This window comes from Mesocricetus auratus, unplaced genomic scaffold, assembly GCF_017639785.1.
Source record: "Mesocricetus auratus isolate SY011 unplaced genomic scaffold, BCM_Maur_2.0 Super-Scaffold_100004, whole genome shotgun sequence".
NCBI classification, from domain to species: domain Eukaryota; kingdom Metazoa; phylum Chordata; class Mammalia; order Rodentia; family Cricetidae; genus Mesocricetus; species Mesocricetus auratus.
In genome coordinates this window covers 95849529-95874323 of record NW_024429189.1, presented here as the reverse complement: position 1 = coordinate 95874323, position 24795 = coordinate 95849529, and the positions used below count along the sequence as shown (strand labels likewise).

The window sequence follows — 24795 nt, the reverse complement described above, 5'->3', positions numbered from 1 at the left end:
TTCCTGTTATCCCGCCCTCTCTGCCTTCTGGTTGGCGAATTTCAAAGTCGCGGAACCAATGGGAGCGTCCGGACGCGCCCGGGGTCTCGTTTCAGAACAGGGCGCTCCCTTTGAAGACAGAAACTGACACGGTCGAGTCATGGTGGGACCGGGCCCCGCTGCCAGCGCAGCCGCGGGTAAGTGTGGTCGCCAGCCTCCTGCAGAAGCTGCCGGGCCGCCCCCTGCCTGCTTCAGCCTGCCCCGGGCTCAGATAGGTTCAGGACGCTGGACCCGGGTCACACAGAGAGGAGCGATGGCCGCGTGTGGACACCGGGCATTGCTGGTTATGGCCGGAGTCAGGAGGCCGGCTCTGCCTCAGTCCGAGTCCCTGCTCCTCTGCAGGTCGACTGATAAAATGTGCACTGTCTGGAGGATGAGTGATAGAATGTGGGCTGAGGCTTAAGGTGCTGTGGACCCTGATATCTGTGACAGGCCTGGAGCCCTTCCTAGCTCCTCAGAATGCCCCACCCCCATGTCGCCTTCAAGATGCATACGGTGTCCCCTGTCCTACTTACTCAAGGGTTTAAAAAAAGCATGCTTTCAAATCCTGACTTTGCTGCTTATTAGTGGGTAAATTTAAGCATGTCATTTACCCTCCCAAACGGCAAAATACCTCATAGCATTATTGTGTTATTGTAAGCAGCTTAGTAAAGAGCTTGGCATCAAACTGATACCATTGGTGTTGATATTAGTTTGAAAGCAAGCATAGCAGGACTGGTGACTTTATCAAAGCCCAAATGGCTACAGGAAGGTATCGTATTTTAGGGCTATAAAGGGACTGGTTAAAACCTCAAACTACGTTTCTGTTGTTTGTTTATGTCCACATTCTGCAGAAGAGCGATGGAGAAAGCTCCAGGAGTACCTGGCAGCCAAGGGAAAGCTAAAGGACCCGAACACCAAGTGAGTTTACCTCCCTATACTTTTGTTTGGTTGCCCTGGTTGCTAATAGCAAAACAGTTACCACCCTTTTGTTTCTGGTCTGTTTAACATGCCTGGTGATCCTGTAATAACAAAAGGGATATTTCAGCCCAGGCATGATTAAAAAAAAAAAAAAAAAAAAAACTCACCCCTGAGCCTGAGGATGGTGACGCACGCCTTTAATCCCAGCAATTGGGAGGCAGTAGCAGGTGGATCTCAATGAGTTCAAGGCCAGCCTGGTCTACAAAGTGAATTCCAGGAACATGAAGAAACCCTGTCTCTTAAAAAAAAACAAAAACAAAAACAAAGAAACTTGGGCAGTGGCCTGTCTGTTGGCAGAGATGTAAGCTTTGTTCTTTCCTAACAGCAAAGGAAGAAAGGATCTACAGTATTATCTACCACACTGGAAGCTTTTCTGGTTCCTTCTTTTTTTCTGGAAAAATTGGTACCCAGCAAAGCAGTTTTTGGTCAGAGGAAACTAGTTCCGGTGTTTGCTTACTAAAGCAGGAGCGTTGGTTATAGTTGGTCCACAATAGTGGTGCTCCAACATCCTCCAACTTAGTGATGTCCTCTTGGCCTATATTTGAGGTGGACAGAACATAACCCCTTTACCCTTTCCTCTTGTTGGCATGTATCATTTAGTCCTATTATTTCTCTCTCTTGCTTAGCGTAGGTGTATTTTCCTCTATTTAAGTGACTCCTCTGTGTGTGCGCGCGCACATGCACGTGCACATACCGGAAGGGGGTGTCTGCTCTATCGCTCTTCCCCTATTCCCTCAAGACAGGCTCTCCCACTGTCTCCCAGGCCTGTCACATGCTATACAACAAGCACTCCATCACTGACATACATTCCCCAGGCCTGTCAATCACTCAAGGAAGAAAGATGCAGAACTTACTAAGGCAATCCCTGCCCTCCATGGCTCATGCTCGTCAGCCTCTGTTCGTCTTGGGTTTGGTCCATGGAATTTGAGTCCTTCTCAGTTCCTCTCTGTTCTATCTTTTGTTTCACTGGCCAGACTTCAACTTCCTGTACCATCCTCACAAGTACCTGAATCTGAAGATGTTCCACTCCCTTACATGAAATGCTGTAATGTTTATTTGTAACCTATGCATATCCTTTTATAGACTTGAAATCATCTGCGAGTTATTTTTGATTCCCAGTACAATGGAAATAGTTTGGTTTAGAGAATAATAAGAAGGGAAAGTCTACATGTTCGGTATGAATGCAGTTTTGTCTTTCACATTTTTTTAATCAAAAATTAGTTAAAATCATAAATGTGAAACCCATGATGTGGAGACTTGATTATATACAAATCCCTTTCCCCTCTGAAAAACACTAAAGGTATATAGAGCAAGGAAGTTTTTTAATAAAATAGTTGACCATCTTCTTTCTCATGTTGACCCTCAATATTCAAGAACTGATGCTCGCATAAGACTGTAACTATGAAGAGGCTACATATATTTCATTAATGTTATTGGAATGCTACATTTGTACGTGGGATAACCTTTAAAAGTAAAGTCACAAAAGAAATTGGTAAGAGCGGTTGTGGTCCTTGGGGAGGGGAATACAGGACCAAAAAGGGAAAGTAAGGATATGTCTTACTAAATAGTAATTTTGATTGATTTTTACCCTATACAGAAATTCTATTGTTTAAAAACTTAGTCATAGTGTTCTGATCACTGTTCTTTCCTAGCTTTCCTGATTCTTCTGTACCAAGGATTAATTTTATTTTTCATCTTTCATAGGCCTTATCTAAAAGCCAAGTATAACTGCCCCAAACCACCATCTTCCAAATATGTAAGTAAATAACCTATGAGGAGTTTACTTGTGTAATTTAACATTCAACCCAGAACCCTTTCTCTCTCTTGCTTAGCGTAGGTTTATTCTCCTCTATTTAGGTGACTCGTGTGTGTGTGTGTGTGTCTGTGTGTGTGTGTGTGTGTGTGTGTGTGCTGGACCAAGAAGCCTAAGTCAAAATATCTTGTGAAACTCAAGGATATAGGATACCCATCTGTCTTAATTAGGATTTTTATTGCTGTGAAGAGATAATGACCGTGGCAACTCTTATAAAGGAAAACATTTAATTGGGGTAGCTTGCATTTTCAGAAGTTTAGTCTATTATCATCTTGGTGTGACATGGCATGTGGGCAGATGTGGTCCTGGAGAAGCAGCTGAGCATCCTACATGTTGACTTGCAGGCAACAGGAAGTGACCTGAGACACTGTTGTGGTTTGAGTATATATAAGACCGCACAGCCCACCTCCACAGTGACACACTACCTCCAACAAGGCCATACCTACTAATAGTGTCACTCTCTTTGGGGGTCATTTTCTTTCAAACCACTACCCTGTCCTAGAAAAACTTGATATGACTGCTAATGTTACTGTTGTGCATTTATATGTGAGAAATGGGATTCAAAGAGATTATATCATGGCCAAATTATACACCCAGTAAGAGTCAAATCCTATTTTATTCTGGTAATAAATTATATTGAGTACATGGGCTACTTAAAGAATATACTCAGTTTTTAGAAATTATTCTGGGAATGTATAAAACCACTGAAAGATATGCTTTAATGTCTTTTCCAGCCCTATCATGGCCCCTGTTCAATGTATCATTGTTTTTATGTGCTTGTCTTTTCCGCTAAGGGTCCTCAGAATCAAGTGTGATCCCATCTTTACATCTCCTAGCATAGTTTAGCACGGTGTCTTTTCTAGTAAACTTTGAATAAATCTCTCTTGATTCAAGCCTTTCTTACATCCTCTGTGAGTTTTCTCCCATTTCAGATGCACAGAGTGAGTGAAAGTAAATTTAGCGTAAAGCAATTATTCCTTCTTGTACATGCATTGTTTTGTTTTTCACCTTTATCTGTCAGTTCTGAGATGGTTTAAAGGAATCTAGAGTCAGAAACAGAAATTCCAACCCTAACCCAGCTTCCAGCACCCTCTCTGTGCCTAGCCTTGGACAGCTCACTTTCTCTACCAGATGACGGAGTTGGATTTATCTCTAAGATCTCTCTCTCGATTCTAATGTCCTATTCTGAGTAAAGAATTTCTCTCTCACTGGAGGACTTGAAACCAAGTGACCAGTTCTACAACTTGTAATAGTTTAGTCAGGTCTGGTCAATCTAAAGTTAAAATCTGAAAAATGTCCAAAAGAAACATTTGCAAGTCACATATCTTAAGAAGATCTAGTATCCAGGATCTGTGACTCTTACAGTTCAAACAATTAAAAGACAAATGACTCAATTTTGAAATGAGCAGAGTCTGAGTAGACATTTCTCAAAGATGTTGAGGATAAGAAGAAATATTCAGTATCGTTAGCCATCAGGAAAATGCAAATCAAAATGATAGTGAGGGTCAGGCCTGGTAGGACTGGCTGATAATCCCAGATCTAAGGAGGCTAAAAGCAGGAGATTTAAAATTCAAGGCCAGACTGAGCAATTCAGTAAGACTGCCTCAAAATAAAAAGTAAAAATAGCCGGGCGTTGGTGGTGCACGCCTTTAATCCCAGCACTCGGGAGGCAGAGGCAGGCGGATCTCTGTGAGTTCGAGGCCAGCCTGGTCTACAGAGCGAGTTCCAGGACAGCCTCCAAAGCCACAGAGAAACCCTGTCTCAAAAAACCAAAAAAAAAAAAAAAAAAAAAAAAGGTAAAAATAAGTTTGAGGATACAGATTAATAAAAAAATGCCTACCTAGTGTGCTTCAGGCTCTGGGTTCAATCCCCAGTAAAACATGAACACATGCATGCCCCAAAAACAGTGAGGTATTGCATCATACTTACTAGAGTAGCTACATTTAAATCAGATAGTTTTGGGGGATGTGGAAAAACTGGAACCTTCATACATTGTAGATACAAACATAACCCAATGTAACTATTTTAGAGAAAGCTTTTACAGTTTCCTAAAACATAAGCATAGATTTACCAAATGACTCTGGAATTCTGTAGATAAATTGAAAATATATGCTCATACAAAAACTGTATACAAATATTCATAATAACAGTGTTTATAACCCCCAAATGGGGAAGCAACCCAAACAGTCATTAACTAATGAATGAATATATATAACCACACAATGTAGTGTTATTCAACTCTAAGCAAGTAATGAAGGGCATATTTGAAAACAAGATTGAGGAGAACCATCTGTCCTTCATGCTCATTTTTTTTTCTAAGAGCATAAAACTTCTCTAAAAAGAAGCTTTTTGTGTTTTTTTATTTTAACAGGGATGGAGGAATGGCTCAGTTGGTGGATTGCCTGCTCAGCATGCATGAAGCTTGTAGTTTGACTCCAGCATCAAATAAGTTAGGTCTGATAGCACATGCCTGTAATCCTAACACTCTGGAGGAGGTGGGAGGATTAATGGTGTAAACTCATCCTTGACTACATATCAAGTTCAAGGGTAGCCTGGGCTACACAAGACTCTTTCAGAACAAAAGTAGTAAAGTGCTAATATGTGGTACAACATGAGTGAATCTTGAAACTGTTATTTAAGGAGGGAAAGATAGAATTTTTTTCTCCTATTGAAAATAGTTTTTTTCAAACAATATATTCTGATTACAATTTTTCTACCTCAACTCCTACCAGATCTTCCAATCCAAATCTTTACCCTTTCTCTCACTCTAAAAATATTAACAAAATAAGGCAAAACTGAACTAACTAGCTGGGCAGTAGTGGCACATGCCTTTAATCCCAGCACTTGGGAACCAGAGGCAGGCAGATTTCTGTGAGTTCGAGGCCAGCCTGGTCTACAGAGCTAATTCCAAGACAATAGCCAGAGCTGTTACACAGAGAAACCCTGTTTCAAAAAAACCAAAATAAGACAAATAATGGCATGGAAACTTCTTACTAATTATGAAAGCTTGGCCTATAAGCTTAGACGTGTTCCTACGTAGCTCTTATAACTTTTGTATTAATCTACATTTGTCACTTGGCATCACCTCTTTTCCATCTCCCGCCTCCTGTCTCTTCTCCATGTCGCCTGCCGCCTGGCTATTGGCCACTCAACTTTTTATTACACCAGTCACAGCAATACTTCTTCACCTTGTACAAACATCCCACGACACTAACCTACCACAAGTTGTTGTGTTACAATTCGATGGTATATCTGTCGGGGCAGGTTAGGCATATTCTTTTTTTTTTTTTTTTTTTTTTTTTTTTTTTTGGTTTTTCGAGACAGGGTTTCTCTGTGGCTTTGGAGGCTGTTCTGGAACTAGCTCTGTAGACCAGGCTGGCCTCGAACTCACAGAGATCCGCCTGCCTCTGCCTCTCGAGTGCTGGGATTAAAGGCATGCGCCACCACCACCCGGCTCTTTATTGAAACATAATAGGCATTAAAAAAATACTGATTGGCCGGGCGTTGGTGGCGCACGCCTTTAATCCCAGCACTTGGGAGGCAGAGGCAGGTGGATCTCTGTGAGTTGGAGGCTAGCCTGGTCTACAGAGTGAGTCCCAGGACAACCAGGCTACACAGTGAAGCCCTGTCTCAAAAAGCAAAAATAAAAAGATTAATGAATTAATTGATGATTAGTATAAAAATAAAAAGTAAGTTTTTAAATATATTTTTTCTTTGTGTTTTCAGACTCCTGGGCCCAAAAAAGATGTTTCCAGTCATGTTGTTTTGCCTATCAAAACTACAAGGCCCATCAATGTTAAACTCCAGAGTAAACCAGCTAATATCACAGCATCCCAGAAACCAGAGCTGGAGCCACCAAAACTTCAAGGCAAAGGGCTCACTTCAAGATGTTTTTCTTCTAACTCAGACTGTAAACAGTCCAGCAAGAGTCTGCAGCAGTACAGAGCTGCGTCATCCACTACAGGACTGTCAAGAAAACCCAGGCAGTCCCCTGGTACACAGAAATTGGATTCCAAAAAGCAGCAGCAAACACATCAAGGAAATGCTGAGCGCACCAATCCTGTGGCTGGGACCCATGTCGGAAACCAATCTTTGAAGGGCTTTCTACACGAGGTCAACAAAGAGAACTTGCCCCAAACCTTGCTAGAACCTGGGAAGCCGGTTCCTGACTTATGCCCCATAAGTAAGCCAAACACTGGCTCCTATAACCAAACCCAGAAAAGTCTGGCTCCTAAACAAATCTTGAGCAAAAGTTCAGTTAACCGTACTGTTCTGAAAGACAGAGCTAACAAACAGTTTGTTAGAAACACACAAGTCAGCACTCAACCAGTGAAGTCGCAGCACCTCTCTACAGACACAGATTCAGCACGACCCAGAGAAAAACCCCCGCAAAGAGTTCCCTCTCACTTCATTCCTGCCCATAGTAAGACTCAGACATCAAAGAAACCAGTGGTCAATGACACACAGGACATAAAGGTTGACAGGATTAAATGTGGAAGACCAAATGAAACTACGATACAGTCACACCCTGCCACTGAACAGAAAGTAAAACATACTAAATCTGGCTCCCACCCCAGCTGTTGTCAGGGAGGACAGAGCAACAGAAATCCAGCCTTCAAGCAGGATCAAAAGACTGTGCAGCCCTGTCTTGGACCCCGGACATCACACATTCTGCACAATTCAAGAGCTGTAAGCCAGAGGCCTAACTTGACAGCTGGCAAGGTTATTCTAAGCACCCCTAGCATAAGAGCAAGTAAAACCCAGAACAATAAAAGCAGTAACATCTTCCAACAAAAAGCACAGACTCTGGACTTCAAGTTCAAAAAGCTTCTTCCCCAGAGCCAGTTTCTGAACAAGACTGCTCCCAAAACTCAAGCTGGCACAGCAACCATGAGAAGGAAAGGAGCCCCAAGTGCTAGCCAGACTCATCCACGTGTTAAAAAGACAGACGTAGAGGATCGGAGGTACTTTGCTTTAAATCCAAGATTCTGTAACTTAAGATTTCTAGGCAAACTGATAATGGCTGGGGTTGGGACTGTAGCTCAGTGATAAAGCACTTACCTAGCATGTATGAGGCCCTAAATTTAAGCCCCAGCACCACCAACAGATAGACACATTTTTATATGTACATATATGTATACACTTATTTGAGAAATAGCTCCTATGGGATATCTAGCTGGAGCCTGAAAAGATATGATGCTATAGTAAACATAACACTTAACAAAACTAGGTGATCCACAAATATTTTATAAATCCTTCTCTGTAATTGTCTATAAAGTTGTTTTGTAAAGTGGAAGTGGAGCTGCTGATAGAGATTAGTTACCCAAGAAGTGTCCTGCAGAGCCTAAAGACAGGCTGAAAGGGGCCAGAGCAATAAGTTCACACAGCTAGGAAGGAAACAATCAGTGACTAAGTTTGGCAGTTAGCAGAGAAGAAACGGAAGCTTCTATGAACATTAGTAGCCCAGGCTGGGGAAGGTAAGCTGAACCAGGAGCCCTGGTCAGATGCGGTGTGCAAGTGTTAAAAATTGGGGCCCCAGGCTGCCAGAGCTCAGTGTTGTACATGGTACTTGAAGGTGAGCCAAAGGGTTTTGTCTGCCCAAGACCAGTCCCCGTCCCAGAATGCAAATGAGCCTCCTTAGAATGCACTTGTGTGTACCTGGTGGAGTAGAACATAGGCTGCTGACAAGAGTGAAAGAGACAGGTAAAATTAGACAGTGCTAAAAGTCGCCACAGAGTGGGAGCAAGTACGGGATTTGGTCTGGGAACAGCCTTCCTTCTTCTTACAAAGAAAGTTAATGTTTGGTGGTGTGGTTGAGAGGGTAGGGCCAGGGTGGTTGATTAAGTAGGAGGCTTGAGGAAGTACTTCTGTCATTGACGTCTCAGGTGAAAAAAGACTGCAGAAACAGAGTGGTGAGTGACAGGTTGGCGTCTGCTCTAGAACTCCCAGCCTGGGTCACATCTTTGCCGCATTGACAGTGTGTGGCATGTTGAGAGTGTCTGGTTACAGGAGGAATAGAGTCTGTGGAAAGGGTCCGATCCATCCACTAATGATGTGTGTTTCCCCCATCGCCTGCATTGTGCCAGGCTCAGGTGGGGAAGGAAGGCCGCCACCGCCTCTACCCTTAGAGAACTTACAGTGTGGAGTATATATGGGACCTTGAGAGAAGCTGACCATGGCATTGAAGTCCTGGGAGTACAGGAAGTTCTCTTCATTATGACTAGAAGGAGACTATGGAGATAGGAAGAATGGTAGGGACTGGATGAAACACATATCATGTGTCAGCTTTGTCAGCATGGAACAGATTGTAAGATCGCTTCTAGATAGAGTCAGAGGAAAATGACAGTAACTTGCATTTATTTATAATTATTGAATTCTGAAAAAGATAAAGCCATAGAGACAAAAAGCAGGTCAGTGGTCCTCAGGGACTGGAAAGTTGAAGTAAGCTTCACTCTGAAGAGATTTGGACCTGTGTTATATCTTGATTATAAGTACAGTCAAGTGGTCTTGTGTATTTATACCCACATAATCACACACTTCAAAAAGGTGAGTTTTACTGTACTGTCATTGAAATCTTGTGTGTGCTAGGCACTGGACATTCAGTTCTGCCTTCAGAGAGTTTGTGTCCTAGTGGAGAAGACAGTATGAGCAGGCTGATTAAATAAAACAAGATAATTGTAGATCATTACTCTTCAAGTAAGGATCATTTGAACAGAGTACAGAAGATGCAAACCCTGAGCCTGGATCAGGAAACTGAAAGAGCCAGAGCTCCCTGAGGGTAGTGAGGAGAGGGCTGTGATGTGGAATTGGAAAGGGTGGCAGGACAGACATAGAAAACATGGCTAATTTTATTTCAAGAGCAATGGGAAGTTGGCACAGTCTACTTTACATTCTACTGATGGATATTATGGGCAGAGAGTTAGCAAGGGTTAGAGCAGTTGCTTCACATTTCACAGAAGGTGGCGTGGGTGTGTGTGGGTTGGCATGGTGGTCATGTGGACAGAGCCAATACTGAATCTGTACAGTGAAGCGGCAGACATAAGGAAAAGCAACTCCTCAAAGGTGTCTCCTGAGTTGAGGGCCTACTGTTTATCAAAGTAAGGGGAATTAGGAAGGGATCTGGAGGTAAATACCATATTGAGCTGAAATGCCTGCTAGACAATAAATAAAGGACCAAATGAGTCAGTGGGCTTTACATGGTGTGGGCTCCATGGCGTGATCTGAAATCTGAAATGGGCATTTTCTGGTCATTGATACACAGTTGTGATGTAACAAAGCTAGCCAGCCTATGTCTAAGCACTTGGTGTCCACATCCATCCGCTGCCCTCCAAAACGATAGTCTTTTTGCTTAGAAGTAGGAGTGGAGAGAGTATGAGCAGTGGTAGAAAGCCAGCACTGGGCCTGGCACTGTCAGAGACCAATTACTTAAGGAGAAGAGAACCTGGGATTAGTGATTAGTGAAGAAAGGGACTGGGGTGTGGTCAGAGCACTGAGGAAGGGACTGGGGTGAAGTGAGTGGGTTGCTATGAGCACTAAGATGCTGTTGAAGACAGAATGAAGGTTTGGTGGGTCAGGGTGGCCAGAAGCTTCGGGTAGAGTGCTGAGGTCTTAAGGACAGGTGACATCCAAGACAGCACACCAGGAAATGAAGACTTAGAGAAAAATAGTGAAACGTAATCAGAAGTCAAGTACTTAAAAACCAAAGTGCCAGTCAGTCCTCTGTAATCCTACCAGTTCTAAGTGGCGTAGTCAGCCCTGTGTGGTATTGTTCATTGTAGATTGTTCTTCATTCTGTCCTCCTGACCTTGTCTACGGTGGAAGGTTTTCGTTATACCCAGTCTCTGCCAGCCAGTCCTCTGTAATCCTACCAGTTCTAAGTGGCATTGCCCATAGTAGATTGTTCTTCATTCTGTCCTCCTGACCTTGTCTACGGTAAAAAGTTTAGCTACACCCAGTCTTTGCTTGTCATCTGTTTTAGAAACAGATAGGTTAAGAAGGAAAGAGGGAAAGGACTAACCCCTCCCATCACATTGCAGGAAACAACTGGAAGAATGGCAGAAATCTAAAGGGAAAACCTATAAGCGTCCTCCCATGAAATTGAAAGCGAAAAGAAAAATCATAGAGGAAATGAACATTTCATTCTGGAAGAGCATTGAGAGAGAAGAGGAAGAACAGGAAGAGAAGAAAGCTCAGCTAGAGCTGTCCAGTAAAATCAACAACACTCTGACCGAGTGTCTGAGGCTCATTGAAGAGGTGAGTGACAGGACAAAACTACCCAACTCTGACCTGCAATCCATCCTAGTGCTTAAAAATTTCTCCTAGAGCGGAGGAAATAGCCTTCACCTCAGCAGAAATCCAGCCACTCTTCCAGATGTAGAAGAATAGCGATAGCAGCAGCAGTAAGACTGATGAATGCACGTAAACGGCAGCTCAGAAATGGTAGGAAACTAACCAGGCATTGGTGGCGCACGCCTTTAATCCCAGCACTCGGGAGGCAGAGGCAGGCAGATCTCTGTGAGTTCGAGGTCAGCCTGGTCTACAGAGTGAGTTCCAGGACAGCCTCCAAAACAATACAGAGAAACCATGTCTCGAAAAACCAAAAAAGAAAAAAAAGAAAGAAATGGTAGAAAACCAACCTAAACCATTTGGCTCCAAAGGGAGCTTTCCCCAGATGGCAGGGTCCAAAGAGTACACAACATTCATATTGAAATCTTAAGTCAACATGCAAGGCTTTTTTCAAATTGAAATTTCCTAAATAGTTTTAGTTGGGAGCTAGTTTAAGATGTGTTTTTATTTTATTTGTGTGGGTGCTTTGCATGTATAGCTGCATCCCATGCATGCACTGTCCATGGAGGCCAGGAGAGGGCATCAAATCCCCTGGAACTGGAATCACAAATGGTTGCCAAACACCATATGGGTGCTGGGAATCAAACCCTGGTCCTCTAGAAAAGCAGCTAGTTCTGTTAACCACTGAACCATCTCTCCAGCACCCCTAGGTACTTTTGGTAGCTAAAAATAGTATCTGAATTGTGTGTTGGAGTCTACAGATCAGGATAAAGTAGACAAAGGGTCAGAGATTTAAGCAATTGCCTTAATGAAAATGCATTAATAAAAATTGATATGTTTAATCTCTTGGTAGAGAGTGAAAAAGTAAAAGTCAGTGTGTTCTGGTGGTGTTAGACTTGGGGGAACAGCAGGGGAACCATTGTTTTAATATTTCTCACTGCAGTAAACATTAGCTGTTTCTCCTTTATGGAATTAAAATTCAGGGGTCTTTGTTTACTTGATTTGCTCTCTTATTTTCATTAAAATATACATGGATGCATTATTTTATGTGTGGGATGGGGGTAGGTACACTTATGTACACATTCATGTGAAAACCGAAGGACAGTCTCATTATTATTCCTCAGGCACCGTCTTCCCTGTTTTGAGGGTAGGAATTGTTTTGGTTTGGTGTGGGTTTGTTGTAGAACTCCACAGTAGGCCAGGCTGGAGGCTGACTGGCGAGTGAGCCCCAGGGATCTGCTTGTATCCACCTCCCTGGTGCTGGGATTGCAAGCATGGACTACCGGTCCTAGCCTTTGGTAGATTTCTGGCTGTTGGGCAATGTCCTTCTATGTGCAGCACAACACTTAACTACTGAACCCTACCTCCTGTGTCCCCACCTGTAAACAAGCTTTGAATAAACATAGGAATTCATAGCCAGTCTCAAATACATAAGGAACCCTATCAAAAAGCTAAAGGGGGGAGCCCAGACTGCTGAAGATTTCTTTGATCTATTTAAAGGTTGCAAAAATCTTTTGGAGTCCAGTAATTGTTTTTATCATTTGTCAGTATCTATACCTATCCTGTCAATTGTTATTCTTACCTTCTAGTTAAAAGCTTAGACAGCTTAATCAATCTTAGTTTCCTACAAATATGATAAATGCTATAAATTTGCCTCCTAACTTTTACCTTCTAATATCTGTCATATTTAATGCTCTTATCATCCAAGGTCATATCACAGTAACAGAATGCCTTTCTACAGTACACGACCTTACAGAAATCCTCATTTGTTCTATCCAGAATTTTCCTGAGCTCTGTCTGGTTTTGGATTTTATAGAGACTTCATTACACATGCATCATTGACTACCTTGCCCTATATTAGGCCATTAGTGATCAGCTTGCGCTTCAATCCCTCTGCAGAGGCTGGGGATAGGACTGAAGCCCCCACCCCTGTGATTCTGTTTGCCTCCTGTCCTGGGACCAGCCACCATCCTGAGGCTACCTAGGAACTGCCAGTCATTGATTAATTCATTTCCGTGCAAAAGACTTTGGAGAGTCCAAGGATTTCAGGAGTTAAATGCCAGAAAATGGAGGAAGTCTCCATATGTAATTCACAGTATCACACTGGAAGAGGTGAACTTGGGAGAAAACTTCCCAACTTCCACTAGGGTGTACCAACCAACAATTGCTAGTGTTTTAAGGACAAGAGGAGGAAGCCTGTAGGCCTGGGGCTCAACCTTGAGGAATGACTACTACCCCATGGTGCTCCTACCTCTGAAGGAGCTCAGTGGAATAAAAGTGGACATAAGGAGTGGGGAGTGGCTGGAACCAGCTGCTGTCCTGGTGAGGGACTAGGGTGACAGAAGCAAATGGAAAGACTCCATCCTCCACTTGGCAGTCTCCCTCTATTCTCCTATGTAGCAGGGCCCAGCAAGAGCCACTGTCAGGCAGAAAGTTCTACAGGGTTCCAGCCCCGCATCAAGACACAGCACAAAAGTAGTTCACTGAGTAGCTGGCTGACACCCCATGTGTTTGCATTGCTTTTCATTTGTTCCGAAATACTGAGAGTTCTATTTGGAGTTCTTTAACTCAAAACGTATCTTAGAAGTTATCTTTGCATTTCATACTCGCAATGGCTTTTTCTTGTTAGTTTCTAACTGTACTGTGGTTGGTAAAGTGGCCATCTCTGGATTGTACTTAATGTAATTTATTGAAAGTCTCTTGGCTGTTTTAATGACTGATCATTTTTGGTAAACATTTCAAAAGTGTTTAAAATAATGTTCTCTATTTGTTACCCACTGTGTTCCTTTCTGAAAGAATTTTCCAGAGTTGTTCTAGAATGACTAGTTACTGACAGTTTCTACTTACATTTGTCACCTTTGCTGTCTTTATTTTTCTATTTGTTGTTACATAGATTCATGACCTGCTTTGATTCTCTGATATTAGTTTTGCCAAATCCGGGTTGTTTGGGGTTTTTTTCATTGTTGTTGTTGTTGTTGTTAGAGTTCTGTGAGCTCTTTTTTCATCTCTAGTTTTAAGTCCCTTGGCTGGCATATTTTAGGGACATATCACAGATGAATACAAACTGAAACACTGCTCTAAACAGCCAATCTTACCTTCCACAGTTAGTGATCACTTGTGTATTCAAACTTACTCCAGACACTTGACTTTATAATTCTACTTACAGGATTCTCCTGTGTTCATGTTCTTTCATTTCTGTATTTAATATCATTTTCATGTTTCATAAAGAAAGCTATAAATTAGTGAAACAAAATAACATAGCAGACTTAAATTCAAACATGTTTGCTAATGACACTTGCAAACCTTGAGCTGTCATGCTTAGAAAAGTGCCATTATTTTGCCCTCATACTTTGTTCATAGTTTGGGGAGAATTTCTAACTACAAATTATTTTCTCTAAAAATGTTGAAGTTCCTGCTTTATTTTCTTCCTTGCATCTGGTAATTATTAAGTTATTGAGTCTTGTCCATCTGAGCCTCATTCCTCATAAGTAATCCCTTATTTCTCCATCCTCTCTAGATGCTTTTCAAGTTATATTTTTATCCTTGCTTTTCTACATACATGTACATACATGCTTACATATATGCACAGATGCCAATTAGTTCTCCAAGAACCTTCAGGGTAAAAGTTATGAATCTGTCTATTAATTTTTTTTCTTGAGTGTGTGTTCAACTTTGTTCTCAACCTTCAAGAAATTCTTTTATATTGATGTTGAAATTAGTAAGCAATAGACGTGACCTTTGTGTGGGATCTACCAGCATGAATCCCCAGTACACCCACACGCACACATACATACTCTGCTGCTCTTCATGAATGTTGAGGTTAGTCACATGCAAAGTCAAGCCTTGACTCACTGTTCACACTACTGTGAAGATGTGTATTTTGAATATTTTTAGTTTGTAAGAAGTACTTATTACTCTACGTCTCGATTCTGTTTGGGTCTTTCATCCCCTAAAAATATTGAACCTATTCTTTACCTTATGCTGTGGTAAATGTTTTTCTATCTATTCTGCCTTAAATGTAAAAGTTAGTGTTAATAGTTATTAGCTGGGCAGTGGTAGCACACACCTTTATTCACAGTACTTGGGAGGCAGAGACAGGGGGATCTCTGTGAGTTCAAGGCCAGCCTGGTCTACAAAGCTACATGGAGAGACCATGTCTCAAAAAGACAAACAAAAAAAAAGTTATTGAAATGTATACTTAAAATGTGGATTAGTGATCATACCTTCAAAGATACGTTAACAATGGACTAAAGTCATAATAATTATATCTTATATTTCCTTTTCCAGGGTGTATTTCCTAATGAAATATTTAATATCCTGTCCAGCATTCCGGAGGCTGAAAAATTTTCCAAGTTCTGGGTCTGCAAAGCAAAGTTACTGGCAAGTAAAGGCACCTTTGATGCTATTGGACTTTATGAAGAGGCCATTAAAAATGGGGCAGCAGTAAGTATCTGTCCTGGCGGGGGTGACTTAAAATTCTCTTTCATGTGGTTCTTTTGTTATTTGCAATAAGATGATTCCATAATGCAGTGTTAAGCTTCCATTCATAGGGGTGAGAGAGAGTAATAGGGTAAATATGATCGAGGTACATTATATGCACATGTGGTGATGTCACAGTGAAACCTGAAACCCATTGTTTTGTATAATTAATACATATTGATAAAAACCTACTTCTCATCATAAGGCAGTCACAAAGTCTGAAGTAGAATGTTATCTCAATGTACACATTAAATTATTTCTTAGACTGTAGGGTTATACTTACACCCATAGAATTTTGGTTTTCTTGTCAAGTACCATATCTCATTTAACACTAAGTAGAGAAATAAACAGTTTTGGGAAGTAACAATGAAAAGTTAGAATGGTATCAAGATGGACTGGAGAGATGGCTCAGCAGTTAAGAGCCACTGGCTGCTTTTCCAGAGGTCCTGAGCACAATTCCTAGAAACCACATGGTGGCTCACAACCATCTGTAATGAGATCTGGTGCCCTCTTGTGTCCTGCAAGGATACATGCAGGCAGAACACTGTATACATAATAAATAAATAAATCTTAAAAAAATAAAGAATAGTATCAAGATCAAATAGCTAGAAAGAACTTAAATTACATTAAGTTCAATATCCAGAGTCCTTACATAAGGTAGCTTACTAATTCTAAAAGCAAACAGAAACTACCACTGGCAAATGCATATAACAAAGACTATATCAAATAACCTCATATAACTCTTTTCACTTAAATGTCATTCTCCTCCCTTACTCCCATCCTGTAGTGCCCATTTCCACGACTGTTCACAGAGTTGTACATCTACACAGTTTGGTCAGTTTCACCCAGTCTTTTCCTCCCCCCTTCCCCCTTCATATTTTCTATTTCCCAAAGCAAACTGATTCCATTTTTACCTCTGTGATTTCAGAAAACATGCTTATGTTGCTGATTTCACTTTTAGCCATAATTTGTGAACTTGCAGATGAGGACATAGCTTTAACCTTCTTTTACACAGTTCGTCCCATGTCCCCTGCCTTTTACGCTCATGTCAACAGCCCTGTCTGTCCTTGTGGACCTTTGCCATATGCTATGCTTTCACTAGCGCCATATGGAAATTTAGCATCCATATTGTCTATTTAGTGTCCATATTGTTTCTCATATGTAAGAAATATATGGCAGGGCTGAAGAGATGGCTCATCCATTAAGAGCCCTGACTGCTCTTCCATAGGACCGGGGTTCAATTCCCAGCCACCACATGGCAGCTCCCAACTGTCTATAATTTCAAAATTGAACACATACAAACATGCAGTATTTATTATGTAACTAATTTTCATAATTTTGAATTTTCTGAACAATGTCAAGGCTTCAGATAATATATTGGTTTATTTTTCTTAGAGCCCCTCTAGTTTATTCCAGGTTGGTCAGGTAACTCTCAGTTCCTGTCTGCACCAGCTGTCCTTCTGGGTTTGTTCTCCATCACTAACAGACACTCTTCCTGAGTTGTTATAGAACTCTTTCCTGCCAGTCCAGCCCCACAACCACGTTAGCCCCAAATGAACACTCAGAGACTTATATTAATGATAATACTGTTAGCCATTGACTAGGGCTTCTTATTGGCTAACTCTGTCTTATTTACTAACCCATTTCTATTAATCTAAGTATTTCCCCGTGGTCTTATCTTACCGGAGAAAGGTCTGGGGATCTGTTACTTCTCTGGTGTCCTACATGGTGTCTGCTCTCTACCTGCACATCCCAGAATCCTCCTCATCTCCTAGACCTGCTTATCTTGTTGCCCTGTTGGCCACAGTGTTTTATTCATTGACCAATAAGAGAAGCATATGTACAGAAGACATCCCCATCACTGAGTAGGGTATATCCCTTCTTTCCTGCATTGTTTGTTTCTTCTTCTCTAGTGCTCTTCCCTAGTCTTACTGTTGTTTTATTCTCCATTACTCACTGAAGGACTTATTCAGATACTGGTGAAATTGGTGTGTGTGTGTGTGTACACAGGTAGATTTGAAACGTGTATTAAAAGCTGTGGAGGCCGGGCGTTGGTGGCGCACGCCTTTAATCCCAGCACTCGGGAGGCAGAGACAGGCGGATCTCTGTGAGTTCGAGGCCATCCTGGTCTACAAAGCAAGTTCCAGGAAAGCCTCCAAAACAATACAGAGAAACCCTGCCTCGAAAAACCAAAAAAAAAAAAAAAAAAAAAGCTGTGGAGACTGGGGAGATACCTCATTCTATAAAGTACCTGCTGAACAAGCGTAAAGAACTAAGCTTGATCCCTAGCACACACATACAGTAGCCAGTCATGGTGGCACACGCTTATACTCCCAGCATGGGTGAGGCAGAGGCAGGTGGATCCCTAGAACTTTCTGACTGGCTAGCCTAGCCTAACAGGTGACTCCCAGATCTTAGTGAAAGATGCCGTCTCAGAAAACATGGTGGATGGTTCTTGAGGAATGACAGAGGCTGTAACACATACATGTGCACACATATACATACATACTGAATGTGCATGCACACATATACACACAAACTCTGGCCACATGTGTGGGCTTCACAGTAGGGTGACCTGGCTGGCTGCACTGGTCGGTTAGAGAACCCTCGGTATCGATATCTTCAGGTCTTTCCCCTTCAGCTGTCAAATTATCTAGGGAGGTTCTACCATTTTTAACAGAAGTCTATATAAATGCAAAATGCTTCATGAAGTGGGGCTTACCCCTGTAATGCCAACAGTTGGGAGACTGAGGCAGGAAAATTGCCATGAGTTTAAGACTAGCCTGGTCTACATAACCTGACTTAGGTTAGACTACAGAGTAATACCTTGTCTTTAAAAAAGTTAATAACAAAATATGCTTGATCTAAGTATTTTATAGTGCAGATTCATTACAGCATGTATGTGTAGTCCGCACTTCAGAAACTTTTCAGCGTAACTTGGTTGGTTGGCTTTGTTCTTTGCTTTGGGTTTTGTTTGTTTGTTGTTTTGTTGAAGTGGGTTTGTTTTGTTTTGTTGAGACAAATGTATGGTCTCACTATGTATACCAGGCTGGCCTGGAACTTACTGTGTAGACCAGGCTGGTCTGGAACTCAAAGATGTGCCTGCTTTTACCTCCAGAGTGCTAGAATTAAAGGTGTATGCTACCATGCTTGGTCAGTTCCTTCTCTCTGTCTCTGTCTCTGTCTCTCTCTCTGTTTTCTCTCTCTCTGTCTCTGTCTCTGTCTCTCTCTCTGTTTTCTCTCTCTCTCTCTCTCTCTCTCTCTCTCTCTCTCTCTCTCTCTCTCTCTCTCTCTCCCCCTCCCTCCCTCTCTCTCTTTTTCTCTCTGTCTCTGTCTCTCCTCCCTCTTTCTCCCCCCCTCTAGTGTATTATTAATTTGATACAGAGTATGAAGTCAGGAAAAAAATTCCAAATAAAATATTCCCAGGAACAAACAGCAGTTAACTTTGTAGTATACTCTGTGATGTGGTTTGCATGCTTTTCTGTGCAATGGAGTTTTTTTCTTTTCCTTTGCTTGGTTAATTTGTCCTCCTGTTTAAGATATGTTGCCTAGGGCCGGGCGTTGGTGGCGCACACCTTTATTCCCAGCACTCAGGAGGCCGAGGCAGGCGGATCTCTGTGAGTTCGAGGACAGCCTGGTCTACAGAGTGAGTTCCAGGACAGCCTCCAAAACAATACAGAGAAACCCTGTCTCAAAAAAAAAAAAAAAAAAAAAAAAAGATATGTTGCCTAAAAAAAGGAGAAAAAGAAGAGGACAGGGAAAGATACAGAAAAGGCTAAAAGAAGACTGCATGATGGGACTTTGGGTAATAGTCTTCGTTGAGTTTAACCTATGGTTCAAGCTTTCTGAAATCTACTACACACCTTTTATCTTGAAAACAAGAATTAAACTGACAGCAACAGTACAGGATGCACTTTCTATCTCTATAGTTAGCTTTATATCTTTAAGCCAGAATCTTTATGTAGGAACACATCTTTAATGATATGATATAAATTAATGGGAAAAGAGAATTTGATTTAGAGAAATTTATTATAAGCCACGTTGAACACATCTCTTAATGAAATTGGGTATGCCAGCTAATCAGCATTTTCTGTTTCTTCATTTTGCTCATGAATCTTTAAAACCGAATCATTTTAAGCATGTTTATATCTGAATATGAAATTTAAAAAGAAAACATTTTTATTGCAGAAAGTTAATTTGGTGCTAAGCAAAATTCCTTAGCTCAGTTTTTTCCGTAAATACTTTCAATACAAGTTGTTTATTTTGTTGCTCCCAGCCAACACAAGAACTGCTGGAGGCTCTGAACATTCCGCAAGATCCAAGCAGAAGCTCAGAGGGTATGGTTATTTTGTATTTGAATTTGTTCCCTTAAGATAGGCAAGTAAAAATCACTGTAGACATGTAAGAGATTGGTGGAATGAGTCCCTGAAACACGTCCCACCTCTTGGTCTTCATGGCCTGGCTTTTTTAGCTATAATCATCCACTGATTTATTTCTATAATTACAAGTAAATAAATGCCCAATGCTGAACAAAAGTTTTGTCCACCACAACAGCCTGGACTAGTGTGCCCTGCTTTCCTGGAGTCCTCTGAGGGAAAACACAAATGACTATTGATCAAGAGAGACAGAGATAAAAGAAAGAGATACCATGGTCTAAGTTGTGTGTTTAATCATCCCCAAGTTAGCGTCATTCATCTAAACTTATATTCTTTCAAGAGTCTCTCCCCTTGCTTAGCTGTCACTGTCACTATTCAGAACCTTTAAAGAAAGTATCTATGGGAGTAATTGTGACAAGCTCAGTGACATTATATGAGTGAAAAGGGAAAATGTTCTATATCTTTAGAAAACAAAATGGGCTGTTATTATCCTAGATGTAAAATATTTTTCCTTTAAGAATAGATTTAAGGTAGCCATGATGGCTTATGCCTGTAATCCTGGCTGAGGATTGCCTTGATTCAAGGCCAACCTGGATCAGAGACAGAGACAGAGACAGAGAGAGGCAGAGGAAAAAGAGGAGGAGATTTAACTAAGGACCATGAAGTCATGGAGTAACAGCTAAGTAGCTAGTAATTTGAGGAACAGAGTGGTAGGCTCAGAAGAAGACTGTAGCTCAGATATTTGCTCTCATGAGAGTGAATAAGTGATCAGAATGTGGTCAACGGTAAAAGGGGATCAAGGATTCATCTTCAATTGGTAAAATTGCCCAGAAGGTGTCTGGAGGGTTACTCAGTGAGATGCCTGATGTCATAGGGCATTGCAGTGGAGCTTGGCAGGAAAGGGGGGCACTAGGAAGAACTGGAGGACAGTAGCCATTGGTGGATGTGATCGATACACGTTTTATAAATGCATGAAAGTTTCAAAGAATAAAAACTTTTTTTTTTTGGGCTGGAGAGGTGCTCAGAGATTAAGAGCACTGACTGCTCTTCCAGAGGTCCTGAGTTCAATTCCCAGCAACCACATGGTGGCTCACAACCATCCATAATAAGATCTGGTGCCCTCTCCTGGAGTGCAGACATACATAGAGGCAGGGTGTTGTATTCATAGTAAATAAATAAATCTTTAAAAAAAAGATTGTTTTTTAAAAAAATATTTTTTTCACTTTTTCAAATCTTTTTTTACTTTATTTATTAATTTATTTTTTACACACCAATCACAGAAAAATTTTTAAGATACAGCAAGAAAAAAAAGAACATATAAATGCCAGTTGGAGTCATACCTCTTCATTTACTGTACAGACTCCATGGGGATCACTGGAAAGTCACTGTATGTGTTACCTTCTTATTTCATTGATTTTTAGTTTAATTATTAAATTGCTCAACTTTTACTTCCCTTCCTGGCCTTGTGTACACAGCTGTCACCTCAGACTCATCAGCTACTGGAACTGATGTCACATCTGTGGAAGAGCTGGCCAAGAAGGAGGACTCTGGGCAGCCATGCCTTCCTCCAACAGAAAGGGAACAGATTATAGCAGTACCACAGATAACTGCAGCAGAATGGGATAACCCTGGTATCAAACTACAGATCGCCCCAGTCCCGAGGTAAGCAAACCCTAGCAGGCTTTTGATGACAGACCTAGCCTAGTTGAGCTCTTGGTTTCCTTTGTACCCATCCAGAGAAATAGTAGTTTATAGATACCTCTGCCTTAGATCAGGGGCCCCATGATGTGGTGAAGACATTAATTAAGTCAGTGATTAGTCTCACAGAGCTCTCATGACACTGAAAAGGAGATGAGGATCAGTGCTGCAAAGAGATCCAGGATCCATCTTCAACTGGCAAAGACGCCCAAGTCACAGCCTTGGACATTCAGAAAGGGAAGGAGGATAATAGATGTTAGAACCATCGACAGACAAGGCTGGGTCTTTCCTGCATGCACACCCCCCCTCCTCCCGTCCTAGGAAGACATAACTGCCGTGAAGTCAGTGCTGTAGGGTCAGGCCGGTGCTGGCTTTATTATGGACTAAGAAACAAGGAATAAAAACAGAATGTTGCCATAGCTGAGAAGGCTTAGAATGCATCATTTGATCTCTTTTAGAATATGTGGTGTGCCGGAAGTGCAAGACATGAAGCTTATCACTCCTGTGAGGCGCTCAGCAAGGATCGAGCGAGCAGTGGCCCGATACCCAGAAATGCTGCAGGAGCATGACGTTGTCGTGGCTTCTCTTAACGAGCTACTGGAAGTGGACAAAACAGAGTATTTTGTCTTCCGGGAAAATGAAGCTTTACCTGTGACACTAGGCTTTGAAACCCTTGAATCATGATCTTTTGATTTTTTTAATGTTTTTAAATGAAAGTTTCTTCAGGGCTTGCAAGAGATAAGAAATGCCCTTATCAAGATGGCCTGAAATAAATGTACACTGAGACACCATGATACAGAAGAGAGACTCTTACATCTGAGGAAGGAATGCATGGGGTTTACTCTCAGACTGTATATCCCACAAGAAAACCTTTGGTTCGTGTGTTTTGTTCTATACTCTGTGATAGTTTTACAGCAAATAAAAGTTTCAGAGTGAAGAACAATCCAGAATTGACATGGCCACCCAGGTTTTTATTGTGTACAACCCTCATTTGTACTTGTTCAGAAATGCTTCAAATAAAAACAAAAGTTGTGGGGAAAGCACTCCCTGCATCCATTGGTCTCTCTTTCATGGGGCTCTAGCCTGAAGAAGATGTGAGCCCGGGAGACAATGGCAGGGCTTCTTCTTTTCCTTGGGCAACTGTGCTTAGAGCAGAAAACCAGAGTTGTTTTGTAAATGTAATGTATAGAAAACCTAGTCAGCACATTTTAAATTTCAGCTTTGTTACTATTATTACTAAATATTATTGAAAATAAAAACCCTCTAAATACTTGTTCATTCCTGCCTGTTTATTCACCTTATTATACTGGTGGCTTGGCAAGAGATGTAGGGATTTCTCCGGGGAAATACTGAACCTTGTGGGGTGCATCCTGGATAAAGGATCTGACCACAAGGCTCATGAGGAACTGGATTTTTGCTGTGAGGGAAACAGGTCCATCTCTCAAGAACAGACTTATAACACCCTAAAACTGCCCTAGAAATAAACGTCCATCACCAGTATGCAGGAAATCATGCTGCCAGCTTGGAGAGTTGTGTAGTGGCCACAGGACCCGAAGAAGCATTAGAATCAGCAAGCTAGCCTCTGGAGCTGGCCCTCCAGGGAGAAAGGAACTTGCCTCAAACCTCAGACTCCAGCGTCAGTCCTCTCACGTGTTCAGAATGGAGCCTGCAGTGTCCCATCTGCTAGAATGGCTCACTTACCTGAGCCCTCTCCTCTCCAGGCCTGAGAATCAGCTTACTGGCTTCACTTCTCCAAACCATTGTTTGCTGCTGGCTCAGTTTTTGCCTTCTTCATCACCAGCTCCTTGTAGGGTGTCTGGCGGTCCCTCCCTGACACTGGCAATACAGTGTGGGTTGAACTGGCAGTGTCTGATAATGTTTAGTTTCAAAAGGACTAATTGAGGGTTTTCAAAGTCTGATCAGACTAAATGGAGCCTTCCGGTCATGAAACAATAGAGGTTGCTACATCTGCAGAAAACCACCTTAATTCTGAGGCACTTTATAGATTCTTATTAAAGCTCTCATTTACTGATGGGGGCAGAAGAGAGCAGGAGGAAAGGACACAGCCCCTAACAATCTGGGAGGCAGGTCTACAGGCAATTGTAACAAATGTGGGTCTTTGTGTGGATGCAGCTCCAGGGGTTTAGTGGTGGCTTTTTAGAGGGAATTATTATAAAGTGACTCTTGAAAGCTAAGGAAGATTGTATGCCATCACTTTATCACCATACAGAATGACTGAACCAGAGGACACGGGAAAGACGCACTTACTAGTCCTTGCTGCTAAGGCCCTTGCTGAGTCTTCCACATATACAAGGAAACTCTGAATGTGTTATTTCTACAAAAAGCCTTTCCCGCCCCCCAATCTAAATGGTTTAAGAGGAATGGACTCTACTGGGGGTGTACATGTGACCCACGCCTGAGCAACTAGAGCCCAGCATCACCATGGTGAGGAACATTGACTGGAAGATGGGATCATACCAGACTTATTTGGAAAGAGATAGCCTGATGGAGTTGTTGAAAATGTAAGACACAAATTTAAGGTCTAAGTTTAGCTATCTTACCTTGTCAACAAAACCTTCTGGAAAACAGTAGCAACACAAAATAAATCACATCCTATCAGTGTCACAAATAGCTAATGCCATGCATGCAGCTGTCCTGACCCTGGGCTTTCAGCTTTACGAGCTAATAAATTCCTTTTCTGCTCAAGCTCACATTGTGGGTCTCATCAGTTGCTAATAAAAAAAAAAAAACCTGACTATCTACATACACAAGGACCTGAACCAGTGCTTGCTCCCAACAATGCCTTCTCAGTAACCGTGACAGCATAGGAAAACAATAGACAATGTGATGGTTTGAATAAGAAAGGCCTGGGCTGGAGAGAGATAGCTTGGGGTTAAGACACTGGCTGCTCTTCCAAGGGACTTGGGTTCAATTCCCAACACCCACAAGGTAGCTAACCACTGTCTGTAACTCTTAATTCCAAGAGGATCCAACACCTTCTTCTGGCACCTCTGTGGGCACATACACAGGGGAACACCCATACACATAAATAAATAAAATTTTTTTAAAAAGCCCCCATAGATTCATGTGTCTGAATCTTGTTCTGCAGTTGGTGGAACTGTTTGGGAAGGATTAGGAGGTGTG

At 41.8% G+C, this 24795-nt stretch overlaps 1 protein-coding gene across 1 annotated transcript; it reads left to right on the top strand.

Moving 5' to 3' along the window:
- The first annotated feature begins 47 nt into the window (after nt 1-47).
- On the top strand, nt 48-22921 carry Ckap2l (cytoskeleton associated protein 2 like). The gene is made up of 9 exons (XM_040746275.1): nt 48-176; nt 873-939; nt 2704-2755; nt 6539-7776; nt 10849-11065; nt 15386-15541; nt 19854-19914; nt 21429-21615; nt 22110-22921. The coding sequence occupies exons 1-9, from the start codon at nt 140-142 to the stop codon at nt 22333-22335; spliced, it is 2241 nt and encodes a 746-aa protein (XP_040602209.1). The 5' UTR covers nt 48-139; the 3' UTR covers nt 22336-22921.
- The last annotated feature ends 1874 nt before the right edge of the window (nt 22922-24795 follow it).

Bases quoted from the DNA above. Each gene is read 5' to 3' on its own strand.
- Ckap2l (XM_040746275.1), top strand. From the start codon at position 140: ATGGTGGGACCGGGCCCCGCTGCCAGCGCAGCCGCGG. The intron at 2,756-6,538 runs GTAAGTAAATAA...TTGTGTTTTCAG, and splicing joins AACCACCATCTTCCAAATAT to ACTCCTGGGCCCAAAAAAGA. The intron at 11,066-15,385 runs GTGAGTGACAGG...TTCCTTTTCCAG, and splicing joins GTCTGAGGCTCATTGAAGAG to GGTGTATTTCCTAATGAAAT.